At 50.6% G+C, this 14,537-nt stretch overlaps 1 protein-coding gene across 4 annotated transcripts in view; it reads left to right on the forward strand.

Annotated features, from left to right (window-relative positions):
• The window catches only part of pkn1a (protein kinase N1a), a 48,058-nt gene that overhangs the window by 26,174 nt on the left and 7,347 nt on the right, over window positions 1–14,537 (forward strand). For 3 of the 4 annotated variants that reach the window (XM_061227805.1, XM_061227785.1, XM_061227776.1), the window contains exons 2-13: window positions 3,815–4,115; window positions 4,922–5,067; window positions 5,395–5,518; window positions 8,474–8,619; window positions 9,229–9,442; window positions 9,880–10,074; window positions 10,685–10,794; window positions 10,879–11,022; window positions 11,822–11,897; window positions 12,484–12,613; window positions 13,194–13,275; window positions 14,040–14,128. In XM_061227805.1, coding sequence (XP_061083789.1) covers window positions 3,815–4,115; window positions 4,922–5,067; window positions 5,395–5,518; window positions 8,474–8,619; window positions 9,229–9,442; window positions 9,880–10,074; window positions 10,685–10,794; window positions 10,879–11,022; window positions 11,822–11,897; window positions 12,484–12,613; window positions 13,194–13,275; window positions 14,040–14,128 — 1,757 coding nt within the window. Of the gene's footprint in view, window positions 1–2,567; window positions 2,718–3,814; window positions 4,116–4,921; window positions 5,068–5,394; window positions 5,519–8,473; window positions 8,620–9,228; window positions 9,443–9,879; window positions 10,075–10,684; window positions 10,795–10,878; window positions 11,023–11,821; window positions 11,898–12,483; window positions 12,614–13,193; window positions 13,276–14,039; window positions 14,129–14,537 lie in introns of those variants that run through there. The other variant, XM_061227795.1, reaches the window with a different exon arrangement.

Consider the following 14,537-nt stretch of genomic DNA (forward strand, 5'->3'; position numbering starts at 1 on the left):
TCCCATTCTTCCTGTCTCTCTATACTATATACTGTCCAATAAAGCTGAAAAAGGCCAAAAAAAAAATATATATATATCCAGAGGTCTGGACTGATCTGAATGGTGATATTTGATTGGATTGATAGCCTAGCACTCACCTGCTGTGTACAGCTGTGCAGGATTAATGAGGGGCCAGGTCTGAATGCCAGGCGGACTGATCACACGGCTCCATGCCTCTGCTAGCATGTTAGAGAGGGCTATTCAACACGCCTTTTTAGGTCTCTGTTCAGCAAGCTGTTAATAGCCTGCTAATAATTCATATCCGTATGTACACTGTGAAACAATGTGCATGGCTCCAGTTTCGTCGTCCAAACACGATTGACTGTTTAACAGTGGCCGTGTGCAGTAGTCTTGTTCTCTACCTTTGCAGATGTATTCTATTTTATTCAGATGGCTTCTATCAACCGCTCAACTGCAATAGATCATTTTCACTGTCTAGTTCAGTCCTGGATGAGTGTTTACCTTTCAGGCGTTACATGGAAAAACAAATAGACTAATGCTCAGGTGTTAATTCTATTTATTTGCAGATTTTTCTTGTGCCAGGCATTGGAAAAAATGTGTTGGGTGCAGCTCTGGCTGAAAGAATTTTCTCCTCCAAGTGAAGCCTGACTCAGCTCCCAGAATGGGTCTGTTATTAATGATGGACACAGTCTTTGTGTCCATGTCCAAAATTTCATAAAGTAAGCGATCTTCGCGGTGGGAGGAAGGGCTGGATGAAGGGAGCATATTTCTGCCTGGCAGGGTTGAAATTGGCACAGCTATGCCACATGAATCAGAGCCAGACTGGGCAGGTTTGTACCGGAGAAGTGGTGAGATGGCAGCAGCGAGAGAACACGATGGAAATAAAGCGCGCTGACTTTGACGGAACGAGGCTCAACGAAGCAAAAAACGGCCCTCTGGTGTCAGGATGGTCTACGGGCCAGGATGTCGCTTCTCGAGCACAGTGCTTGGGCATCAGCTTGCTAAGTCATGAATCATTCTCGGAGCTGAAACCGGTCGTTCTGAGAGCAGCGCTTCCTGTGACTTTGATCGCTATGACCTTGCCCTTTGTTGGGTACCTGGAGTCCGACCTTCAAGTCAGTTAGAGGTGGGGGGAGAGACATGAACGGGATCGAGTAACGATCCCAGTTACGGCTTTGGATACAGACGGCCACTCCCCTTCTGCGGGCAGCCTGTCCCTGGAAATCAGCATCTCAGTCCAGGGGCTTGCGCATTCATTTTCATTCTCAATTAACGGCAATTTAATCTGATCTCATCCCGTTACCAGTGATTTCCCCTGCCCTCCACGCAGGGTCTTATTAAATCAGCGTCTTGGCTCTCTGGCTCGTATCTCGGTGTGTAGTTAGCTGTCGCTGGAAGGAGAATGGCTGTCGCTGGCTCACTGGTTCTGACGTGCACGGCACCAGAGGCTGTTGCTGGCCCACTGGTTCTGACGCGCGCAGCCCAGAGGCTGTTGCGGGCCCACTGGTTCTGACACCCACTGGTTCAGCCCAGACAAACACGAGGTCAGATACACTGACTGGATTAACTTCCCCAGACTTCACCTGATTATCATCACTCGTCCTGACATTGACGGAGCAGTCTGAGTCACGATAGGCATCTGTACTGAAATAGAGAACCCAACTGAACTACAGTGCCATGAACGTTATTGACCTGCAGTGCAGTGCAGTCAGTCTATTGCAGTAAACCTGTCTCGTCTACATCCTGCTGTAAAATCCAGTTATGCCCACTTGACAGCTTGAAAATTGAGCTGGTCATAAGCTGGTCTAGCTGGGTATGAGCTGGTCAACCAGCTAGTGCTGGTAGCTTGTCTGAGCTGGTGGCTGGTCAGTTTCAAAACATAGCTTGAGCTGTTTATTTCAGCAGGGCAGTGCAACTGTTGCAGTAAACTGGTCTCTTCTACAGTGTAGTGAAGTCAAACGGTATTGCAGTGCAGCACACAGTGCAGTGCATCAGGGCAGCTGTTGCATACAGGACAGTAGGTGTGCTCGACTCCTGATGTGAGCTCTGAGCCGAGAGTCATAACCGTACTGAAACTCCCTTTGACGTGCGATGTTTATGTCAGCTGAAAAGGGAGCGCTGCTCAGACAATAAAACAGCACTGCTGCAGATCTCGGCCGCGTTGTGCAAAGCAAGCGTTTGCACTGCGTTTGTCATTTTCACAGGCAGATTATGAGCCGGAAAACTTCCTGTGCTTTCTGTGAGCATGTGCCTGGGGGATATTTATTTGACATGGTTTCCGTGGCGTTGTGTGGGGCTGAGGAGCTCTCTCTCTCGCGCGCGGCGGCGTCTCGTCCTGCGGTCTGACCGGGGCGGCGGGCATCGCTGACACGCTGCGCTGCTCGGAAACCCCCCTCCGCCCCGCCCCGCCCGGCGGGGTGAAAGGTCACTCTGCCCCACCCCCACCCGCAGCCTGACCCCGTCATCAGATCTCTGCAGGAAACAGGAAATGAAGCGAGCCCGCGCTGGCGCGGATATCCTGTCATTGCGTCATCTCTGTTCCTGATTCTCTCTCTCTCTCTCGGTGTGCGTCTCTGGTTTAACCCTTCGCTGGGCAGCGCTCTCTGCTCTGTTCCCATGCTGCTCTGAGCCGTTCTGAGTTGCTCTGCGGGCCGTCGCTGCTGCTCGATGAGGCCAGTATGTGCTGGCACGGAGTGGGGATGCTACCCAGTGGAGAGGTGATGTAGCTTACTGCATCGCGGTGGTCACGTCTGACAGGGCTTTACTGGAAACTGTGCATTCGGGTATTGTGACAGGGCTTTTGTTTGTGAGAGCTGTTGATTCTGGTATTGTGACAGGGCTTTTCTTTGAGCTGTGGATTCCAGTATCGTGACAGGGCTTTTCTGTGACTGCTATGGATTCTGGTATCAGGACAGGAATTTTCTTAGATCTGTGGATTCTGGTATCAGGACAGGAATTTTCTTAGATCTGTGGATTCTGGTATCAGGACAGGAATTTTCTTAGATCTGTGGATTCTGGTATCAGGACAGGAATTTTCTTAGATCTGTGGATTCTGGTATCAGGGCATGAATTTTCTTAGATCTGTGGATTCTGGTATCAGGACAGGAATTTTCTTAAATCTGTGGATTCTGGTATCATGACAGGAATTTTCTTAGATCTGTGGATTCTGGTATCAGGACAGGAATTTTCTTAAATCTGTGGATTCTGGTATCAGGACAGGAATTTTCTTAGATCTGTGGATTCTGGTATCAGGACAGGAATCTTCTGTGAGTGCTGTGGATTCTGGTATCATGACAGGAATTTTCTTAAATCTGTGGATTCTGGTATCAGGACAGGAATTTTCTTAGATCTGTGGATTCTGGTATCATGACAGGAATTCTGTAAGAGCTGTTGTGGGAGGAGTGGATTCTGGATCTGATACGGGTTTGTTGATGTGCTGTCACTCACTCTGACCAGCACCAGTCTTCGCAAGCTGGGCTCCATGTGGTAATGTGGTGACTGTGTGCTTTCTGTGCTCTGGAGGGGGGGGTGTCAAATGAGCTCCACTGACCATTTCTTTCCCCCCCCCCCCCCCCCCGTCAGAGTGAACCCTGTGGGCTCCATGTGGTAGTGTGATGACTGTGTGCTTTCTGTGCTCTGGAGGGGGTGTGTGAAATGAGCTCTGCTGAACATCCCCCCCCCCTTCCGTCAGAGTGACCCCTGTGGGCTCCATGCGGTAGTGCGATGACTGTGTGCTTTCTGTGCTCTGGAGGGGGTGTGCTAAATGAGCTCTGCTGAACATTTCTCTCTCTCCCCCCCCCCCCCCCCTTCTCAGAGTGACCCCGGCGGGCTGTCGGTTCTGGAGCAGCTGGGACTGGACCAGAGCTCGGACTTCTCCGACACCAGCGTGCAGCAGCGGCTGGACGAGCAGCGGGAGAGGATCCGGCGCGAGATCCGCAAGGAGCTGAAGATCAAGGAGGGCGCGGAGAACCTGCGCCGCGCCACCACGGACAAGCGCAACGCGCACCAGGTGGACAGCCAGCTCCGCAGCTCCAACCGCCGGCTGGACGACCTGCACGCCCAGCTGCAGGAGCTGGACGCCCACATCGTGGTCAAGGACCCCGACGACATCCGCGGTGAGGAGGCGGGGGGGGGATTACCGTCCGAAAGCCGTTTAAAAGGCACTTAGGACACCGAGGACAGGACTGATGAATGTGTCGGGCTGCAGCTCAGCACAACGTTCATCAGCCTGCCTCAGTAATGCGTGTTCAAAAAAAACTCCTTCCCTTGGGGTCATTTCAAAGTACTAATTAACTTTTTCCTAGAAATCTCTATAAATGCAATTCCATGCCCAATTATGTGTGAATGTAAAATTGTTACAGTACAGTCCCTAGCACTTTTTTCTACATAGACCCATCATTTAGGGGAACCAAAAGTAATGGCTCCACTGTTTCTTGGCCAGCTGTGTGTTGTTGCAACAGTAGTTCATGCACCAGGAAGCTAGCAAAAGGTCTGGAGTTAATTACCGATGGGGCATTTGCATCTGTCGCTGGTGTCTCTCAACATGAGGACCAAATAAATGTCACTACCAGTAAAGCAGGCAATCATGGGCAAAACATTTGCTGTGTCAGAATCGTTGCTTGGAACATTGTTAAGAAGCAATACCCCACTGGTGAGCTCAGCAATAGCAAACAACCTGGTAGACCATGGTAGACCAAAATATTTTTGACAGTTTTGACAGCAAAACAATAAACATTGCACCACTGCCCAAGTGTCCAAATACTTGCAGATTGCACTGTGAATGTGAATTAATTTGACAGAGGCGAGAGTATTTTTCCCCCCACGAGTGGCTTGAGAACTGTTAGCATAGCAGCGTTCGTGATGCCCATAGCGGTGATGACGTTGCCATGGCGACGGCAGTGACCCTGCGCTGTGTCCTCAGACGATGCTCCGCAGTCCCCCGGGGCGGTCACCCGCTCCGCCCACCAGGACCGCATCACCGCCCTGGAGCGCCAGCTCAACATCGAGCTCAAGGTCAAACAGGGGGCAGAGAACATGATCCCCATTTACGCCAATGGCTCCACCAAGGTACCTGCCCCCTACCCCCTATCCCCTACCCCCCTGCCACGCACTCCTTCACACACGCTCAGTCACTCACACACTCGCTCACTCACTCACTCATTCACACACTCACAGTCACACACACTCACACATTCACACATTCACACTCACACTCACTCACACTCACTTATTCACTCACTCATTCACGCACTCACTCACTCACTCACTCACTCACTCACTCACTCACTCACTCACTCACTCTCACTCACTCATTCACATATTCACTCACACACTCACTCATTCACACATTCATTCACACATTCACTCACGCACTCACCTTTCACCCTATCTCAGGATAAGAAGCTGCTGCAGACAGCCCAGCAGATGCTGCAGGACAGCAAGACCAAGATCGACATCATCCGCATGCAGATCCGCAAGGCCATGCAGGCCAACGAGCAGCAGAGCGAGGACACGCAGGGTCAGTCTGTCCGTCTGTCTGACCGCCCGCCCGTCAGTCTGTCTGTCTGTCTGACCGCCCGTCCGTCTGTCTGTCTGTCTGTCTGACCGCCCACCCGTCCGTCTGTCTGTCTGTCTGACCGACCGTCCGTCTGTCTGACCGTCCATCTGACCGCCCGCCCGTCAGTCTGTCTGTCTGTCTGACCGCCCGTCCGTCTGTCTGTCTGTCTGTCTGACCGCCCGCCCGTCAGTGTGTCTGTCTGTCTGACCGCCCGCCCGTCCGTCTGTCTGTCTGTCTGACCGCCCGTCCGTCTGTCTGTCCATCTGTCTGACCGACCATCCGTCTGTCTGACCGTCCATCTGACCGCCCGCCCGTCAGTCTGTCTGTCTGTCTGACCGCCCGTCCGTCTGTCTGTCTGTCTCTGTCCGTCTGTCTGTCTGTCTGTCTGTCTGTTTCCACCTCTTGTCAGTCCACCTTCCCATCAGCCTGCCTCTCTCAATACGGTGACCCACATACTCCCCATCATAGGGTCTAGACAGCCTGTAGCTGTCTGTGAGCCAGTGTGTAAACAGGACCCTGTGCCGTGTCCTGTTTACACACTGAATGTGTGTGATAAGCCTGCGAGAGTGTGGAGAATGTCTCCTGTCCCCCGTTTCACCCCGTCTGTCTCCTTCAGCGCTGCTTGTCCCAGCTCTGTCCTCCTCTCTGTGCGGTGGTGTTCCACACGTTATCTGCCTCGCGTCTGGTCACTTTCACAGTTTCCGCGGCGCGCTGGCCGACATTCGGAAGTCGCCCCTCCTGCGGCTGTGAATTTCACTCGTGTCGAGCATTATCTAGGTGTCTGCACAGCCCCCACAGAGCCTGAGCGCTGGAGCTCGGAGAAATCCACACCGAACTCGCACAACATCGCCAGCCAGGAAGACAGAGCTGTTATTTAGCTGAGCGGAGTCTTCCCTCTCCAAACCCAGCCTCCGTCTCTGCGCCGTCGGGGACGGATTAATCGGGAGGCGGGCTTTCCAAACAGAGATGAGGCGGATAGCGAACGGATCGATACCGCCAAATCTGCTACGCCTCGTCCATTTGAGACCACTCTGTTCTCAGCGGGTGGGGGGGGGTCTCTGGTGGGTCAGCAGAACCCCGTGGATGCATCTCTATATTTATTTATTTATTGTTTGAGAGGCAAGGCGGTCGATGAGACTGCAGTTTTAAAGGCCTTTAACGGAGCAGGTGGAGAGGCCATTAGCTCTCATAAATAACACTAACATAAAGCCAGGGAGGGCGCTGGCCACGGGGGAGATGGTGGAGATTAAGTTACAGCAGACGCGGGGATGTAGAGTGCTACGAACAAGCCATGAACAGAAAGCTGACAAATAGATATTTACACTTGAAGCTCAGCTGGGATTTCCCTGTTTACTGTCCTTTTTTTAAATTCACTGATTCTCACCCGGGTAAAGAAATACTGAAGTATACTGTAGAAGAGGAACTGACGTGTTAGTTGCTTTATTTATAGGTTTACCGAAATCATTGTTTGAAGTGTATTAGAGGGGGTACCTTTTAAATGCATTTAAAAGGTACAGAATATGACCATATATCTATTACTTTCCCCAAAAGCTGGAATCTAGACAGTATAGAGGGGTAGAAATCTATGTTGAGAGAAATTTTGACATGGATTGGGTAAACCCAATGTAGCTCTTATTTTACCAAGATATAGCCTGGCTTCATCCTAGTCAGCTAGAATGCTTTCACTTTTCAACCAAATGTTGCTGGGTTTTCACCTAAAAGCCCAGACAGCCCTGGCCTATTCTCATCCGCACACATCCACACCTACACCCAGACCAGACCCCTAAACAGTAGAAGTCGTTGTGGCACACAGTTGTTGACCTTATTAGGAGAACATTCACCAGGCTTTCACTCACCTCTCTTTCTCTTCTCTTGCTTTCTTTTTCACTCTCTCTCTCTTTGGCTTTTTCTGTCTCTCTCTCTCTCTCTCTCTCTCTCATGCATACATGTTCTCAGTGTAAGGCTAATGTAGACAGTGTGTTTATATCTATGGCTCTTCCCCTTACTCAGCCCATCCCCTTCATATTAATGTATTTTTCCTTCATGCTGCTCTGTTTGCGCAAACTGTGGGGGTCCCTCCCGATACACACACACACACACAGAGGCGCGCACACACACATGCTCAGAGATTTTCCCTTTCCCTCTATTGTTTTGTAAATTGTAGTCACAGTAGTTTCTTTTTTTTTTTGCTGAGCCATGGCCAAATGATGAAGTGAAGTGAGAGTTTTTATTTTAAGCTGTTCTGCTGGAGGACTGAGAAAAAAAGGTTCAGAAATGCATTAGTGTGGCAGTTCCTCTTCTGTGGAGGGGTATTAACTCCAGAGAGGAATAATCCTCGATGACCCGACTCCACGTATTGCTAGATATACGCCCGCTCTGCCCCCATCGTCACTCAGGTGCTCTTTTGAGCTGTAAACAATAAGAAAGGTCGGCTGGACGTGACGTCGCGGTGTTTAGGACACAAACACGTCTTGATTAACGTCTCCTTAACACGTTCCTGTCTAGAATGCAGCCCGCATTCGCTGCTCTTCCCTGTACTTACGGCTGATGCAAGCCTCTGCACGAATGTCATCTTTTTAAATAAATAAATGTGTGTCCTCACTTGACTGCCGATAAAAAAAATGGAATAGCGTGTCTACAAGGCTAAAGAAGAAGCTGTGCGTACAGGCGTACATGTGTGCATATGTGTGTGTGTACATGGGGTATTACAGTGTGAATTTACCCGCTGCAGTGTTGGGGTGATAGAGTGTGTATTTACTCAGTGCAGTGGTGGGGCATTAGAGTGTGTATTTACTCAGTGCAGTGGTGGGGCATTAGAGTGTGTATTTACTCAGTGCAGTGTTGGGGCATTAGAGTGTGTATTTACTCAGTGCAGTGTTGGGGCATTAGAGTGTGTATCTGCCCTTCTCTCTCCAGGGAAGCCGGACCTGTGTGGGGTGGAGTTGCGTATTGAGGAGCTGAGGCATCATTACCGTGTGGAGCATGCCGTGGCAGAGGGAGCCAAGAACGTGCTGAGACTGCTGGGAGCCAGCAAGGTGCAGGACAAGAAAGCCATGTCTGAGGTAGGACTACACACTCTCTCACACACACACACACACACACTCACGCACTCACACACACACACACACACACACACACACACACACACACTCACACACACACACACACACACACACACTCTCACACTCGCGCACACACACACACACACACACTCACACTCACACTAACTCTCACACTCTCACACACACACACACACACACATATACCGTACTCATATACACACACACACACACACACTCACACCAACTCACACCAACTCTCACACTCTCTCACACACACACACACACACACATATACTGTACTCATATACACACACACACACACGCTCACACACATGCACACTCTCACACACACACGCACACTCTCTCTCACACACACACACATATACAATACTCACATACATACACTCACACACACTCACACACACTCACACACACACACACACACACATATACTGTATACAGTACAGTACTCTCATACATACACTACGAGCACTTCATTAGGTATTTAGACTTATTTTTTCACAGACATACACACACACTCACAGGCATACACACACACACACTCGCACAGGGTGGTACTGACAGACCTCTCCCCCCTCCCCTCCCCAGGCGCAGCGGCGTCTGAGCGAGTCGTCTCAGCGCCTGGACCTGCTGCGGGACTCTCTGGACCAGAGGCTGGCTGAGCTGCCCGAGGACCACCCCAAGGCCTGCCTCATCAAAGAGGAGCTGGTGCTGGCCTCCTCCCCGGCCTTCAGCTCCCGCCACGTCGCCCCCTACCTGCACAACCAGTACAGCACGCTCAGCAAGCCCTCCCCTCTCACAGGTACCTTGTCTTTCCCCCTGGGGCTCGCTGGGGTCTCTGGGGAGCTGGAGCTGTATTTGGGGGTGAACCTGATGAAGAGGTCGAAACGTGCGTTTCTTCTTTTAATAATGTAATAATGAATAACTTTCTGCATCTAAGGTCAGCCCCATGTTATTCCTCAGTGTGCGGTTAGTGTTATTGTGTTATGGAGTTACCAGTCCTAGGCCTGGTTTCTGCCTTTTGGGTCTTTGAATGCCTTCAATATTTTTCCTATTCACATTAAAGTGCTGTAATTTTCACTTTAATACTTTCTCGCTTTTGTATTACGTGTTGAATAAAGAGCACTTATTTTCTACACAAAAGGTTAGACTACGTCCCTGACCATTTCAGCGGTCTGTGTAGCGCTCAGGGAGTAATCTGTGCAGTGCAGGGTGTGTGAGTGCCCCCGTCTCTCTCAGGCACCCTGCAGGTGCAGCTGCTGGGCTGTGTGGGGGTGCTGGAGGTGGTGCCGGGCCGGAGTCGCAGCACGGCGGTCACGCTGCCCTGCTACAGCCCGGGGGAGGGCCGCTCCTTCATGCGCACAGGAAAGGGCCTCTACAGCCGCAGTGGCAGCATGAGCGGCAAGGCGCCCAGCAAGACCGACGAGCTGTCCTGTGAGTGTGTGTGTGTGGGTGTGTGTGTGTGTGTGTGTGAGTGTGGGTGCGTGTGTGTGTGTGTGTATGGGTGTGTGTGTGGGTGTGGGTGTGGGTGTGTGTGTGTGTGTATGTGTGTGTGTGTGTGAGTGTATGTGTGTGTATGTGTGTGTGTGTGTGTGTGTGTGTGTGTGTGGGTGTGTGTATGTGGGTGTGTGTGGGTGTGTGTGTGTGTGTGTGTGTGTGTGTGAGTGTGTGTATGTGTAAGTGTGTGTGAGAGACGGTGTGTGCCTTCGATTCAGGTTTCTAAGAAGCATACCTAACAAAACAATTCAAGTACCAGCCATTGCTAGCCATACTATCTGAACTAGGTTATAAGTGTCAGCTCCTACTTTTATATTTGGAAGTTTAGGCCATGTCCACAGGTTTAAGATTAATCGGGCTGGCTAAAGGCAGAGCAAAGAAATTGATATGCAAATGTTTATTCTGCATATTGTTTGCTAGATCCTACTGGAATACTTTCTGCTACTCAAGTGAAGGATGTCAGAATGCAACTGAAATAAATTTGGACCCTGATAATGAATGAAATTGTGTGTGTGTGTGTGTGTGTGTGTGTGTGTGTGTTCTACAGCGGAGGTGAGTGCGGTGCTGAAGCTGGAGAACTCTGTGGTGGGGCAGACAGCATGGAGGACAGTTGGGGAGCAGGCCTGGGACCAGACCTTCACCGTGGAGCTGGAGAGGGTGAGCACAGCCAGGGCTTGTTAAACAGCCTGGGGGAGACCTGCCTCTCTGCAGCCACTCACAGTCTGTCTGTGCTCTCCTCAGTCCAGGGAGATGGAGATTGCGGTGTACTGGAAGGACTACCGCTCGCTGTGTGCCCTTAAGTACCTGAAGCTGGAGGACTTCCTGGATAACCAGAAACACCGTGTGCAGCTTGAGCTGGAGCCACAGGGGCTACTGCTAGCTGAGGTACATTGAGTGTCTACTGCCTACTGCCCACTAACCACTGCATACTGCCAGCTTCCCACTGCCTACTGCCTACTTCCCATGTACCACTGCCTACTGCCCATGGCCGACTGCCTATTACCTACTGCTAGCTGCCAGCTGCCCACTGTCTACTGCCTACTGCCCATGATCCACTGCATACTGCCCATGGCCTACAAGCCTACTGCCTATTACCTACTGCTCTCTGCCTACAGTTTACTGCACACTATCTGCCGGGTTTTTCAGGGTTAAAAATGTCTGACCACCACTTTTATGCAAACAATATGACTTTTTTGCAAACAATATTAATTGTTTATTTTATGGTCTTTAAGAGTGCAGTCCAGTATTCCTCTATATGTTTATAACAAAACCAAATAAAATAAACTAAAGGGTAGATATAAATGGGTACCCACTTGTAAATGTTGAATTCTCATGCTCCCTGTGTAGTAACTAAAGAACACATTTTTGCAATAAATTAAGAAGATAGATAACCAAAATACATGCTTCACACAGTTAGATGGCTGCCCCCACTGGTCAGACATGTATATTACATCTAAATAAATCTTTGAAACTTTAAAATGACCGGATTACTTGGTCAAGGCAACATTTTTGGCAACTTTCCCACCAAAAGGTAACATACAAATTCCTTTGGTGGACGACAAGGTACAAAGATCAGCAGTGACATCCCTGGTACGCCCGTGGGAAAACACACACACACACACACACACACTAGCATGTATTTAAATGCATGTTTTACATTGAATGTGTTTGGTGTGTGTTTCAGGTGACCTTCTTTAACCCAACCATAGATAGAGTTCCACGACTCAAGAGACAGAAGAAGGTCTTCTCCAAACAACACGGTGAGAGAAAGAGACAGAGTGAGATGGGTGGAGACAGACAGGTGTTTTAATGCTCCTTATGTCACAGACTGCCTTATGTCACTGACTGCGGCTGGTATTGTCCAGGGACGGAGGGTATTCAAAATGAAAAAAATGGGAAAGATAAAAAAAGTATTAATATCCCTGTGTAAGTGTATGCATGTGCGGTTGCTTGTATGTGTGTGTCTGTGTGTGTGAGGGAGAGGGGGGTATAACCCCCTCTCAGTTGTATTGAATGTACATGCACTCTAGGCAGTCACACAACAAAATCAACAGGAGGAGCCTCTGGTGCCTGACTATGGGACACGCTCACTAATGTCCTGGTATGTCACAGTGCTGATTATGGGACACACTCACTTTTGTACTGAAGTGAGGACACATTTGTTCTAACACTGTCTTGTTTCACTTTCTCTGGAAAAAAAACAACAGAAACTGACGTTCTGTTCAAAAACACACCTGGAATAACCATTTGCCCGTTAGCGCCCCCTGGTGGTTAGCGGTGCAGTCCTGAGAGCTGTTTGGCTGCGGTGTGTGACGTTGTGTTTGATCGGCTGTGTGTGCTGTGCAGGCAAGGCTTTCCTGCGCGCGCGGCAGATGAACGTGGACATCGCCACCTGGGTGCGGCTGCTGAGGAACGCCATCCCCACCGTCAACAACACGGGCACCTACAGCCCCAACGCACAACCACACGGCGCTGGGTAATTCAGTATACTACTGTACATGCACACACACACACACACACTCACACTCACACACACAGGCACCTACAGCCCCAATGCACAATCACCTGGCGCTGGGTAATTCAGTATACTACTGTACATGCACACACACACCCACACACACACACTCACACACACTCACACTCACATACACACACACGGCGCTGGGTAATTCAGTATACTACTGCACATACACACATATTCTCTCACACACATACACACTCACACTCACATACACACACTCTCACACACACACACACACACATACACACACACACCCTCACACAGCGCTGGGTAATTCAGTATACTACTGTACATGCACACACACACACATACACTCACACATACACACACACACACACACATACACTCACACAGCACTGGGTAATTTGGTATACTACTGTACATGCACACACACACACACACACACACACTCACATACACACACGCACACTTACGCTGAGTAATTCACTATACTACTTCCACACAGATGTGCTGTTTACATAATATGCTAATGCGCGGCACTAAATCCCTCTGTCTGTCTGTCGCGCTGTCCCAGGGAGATCTCAGTGGAGAAACTGAATCTGGACGACTCCCCACAGAGACCAGAGGTCCGGAGAGACACAGACACAAACACCCCGGTGAGTGAGTGAGTGAGAGAGAGGAATGAGGAGGAATGGGTTGATGGGAATCCAGGTGCTGGTGTGCTGAATTCTGTGACCTGGCTGTGGACCCAGGCTACTTGCTGACTTCCCCTGGATTCTGCAGGCAGCAGAAAATAAAGGACTGGACAGATTAGAGAAGATGAGGCATAAAGCTGGCTGATGAAGAGCAGGAAACGAGGGATGGAGGGACGGAGAGAAAGAGAGCGCAGTGGCTCGGGTGGCCCTAATGGGCCCTGTTTGGACTGAGGGAGCTTTAATTCGACTGCAGCACAGTGAGGATGTTCGTTTCCCGCCATGAGAGAGATTGGCAGGGAGGGGGAGGGGGGGGGTGAGGGAGAGGGAGGGGGAGGTGCAGGAGGGGAGGGATGGGGGAGCAGGAGGGAGGGTAGGAGGAGAAGGGGGGTGCAGGACCCTGCGCAGCTGAGGGAGGTGCACTACAGGCACGTGCGGTCAGCAGCACAGAGAATTGGCCTGGCAGATGGCATGGCCAGTGTGTCTCTGGGATTACAGGATTAATTGCTGAGAGAAACTAATTAACAGTAATGACAAGGGGGAAGGGACCAACCGGGGGGGCAAGCACAGGGCAGAGGGTGGGGCCAAATAAAGGGCAGCAGCCTGACGGTGTTTTTTTGGGCTGCCTGTAACTATTGCCAATGTCTTTTCTGCCCCACCTCTCTCCCCCTCTTTCTTCCTCCCTTCCTTCTGTCTCTCTGTCCTCCTGCTCCTCCCCTGCCTCACAGGAGCGCCCGCCCGTGATCGAGCCCTTCTCTCCCCCAGACCTCGCCCCTGAACGCCCCAACAGAACCCCCTCTGTCAGCTCACAACACAGGTACAGTACCCTGCAGTCAACTGTGCAGACCACACCCAGCTGCTCAACAGAGTCCTGCAGAGGCCTACAGTACTCTCACACACTCACTCACACACTCACTCACACACTCACTCACTCACTCACTCACTCTCACACTCACTCACACACACACACACACTCACACACTGACTCACTCACTCTCACACTCACTCACACACTCACTCACTCACTCACTCACTCACTCACTCACACACTCACACACACACTCACTCACTCTTATCTTCACTCTCATACTCACTCACTCACTCACTCACTCACTCACTCACTCACTCACTCACTCATTCACTCACTCTCTCACTCACACTCACACACACACTCACTCACTCACACACACTCACTCACTCACTCACTCACTCACTCACTCACTCAC

The sequence above is a fragment of the Conger conger genome, chromosome 2 (genome assembly GCF_963514075.1).
Source record: "Conger conger chromosome 2, fConCon1.1, whole genome shotgun sequence".
In the NCBI taxonomy this organism is placed as follows: domain Eukaryota; kingdom Metazoa; phylum Chordata; class Actinopteri; order Anguilliformes; family Congridae; genus Conger; species Conger conger.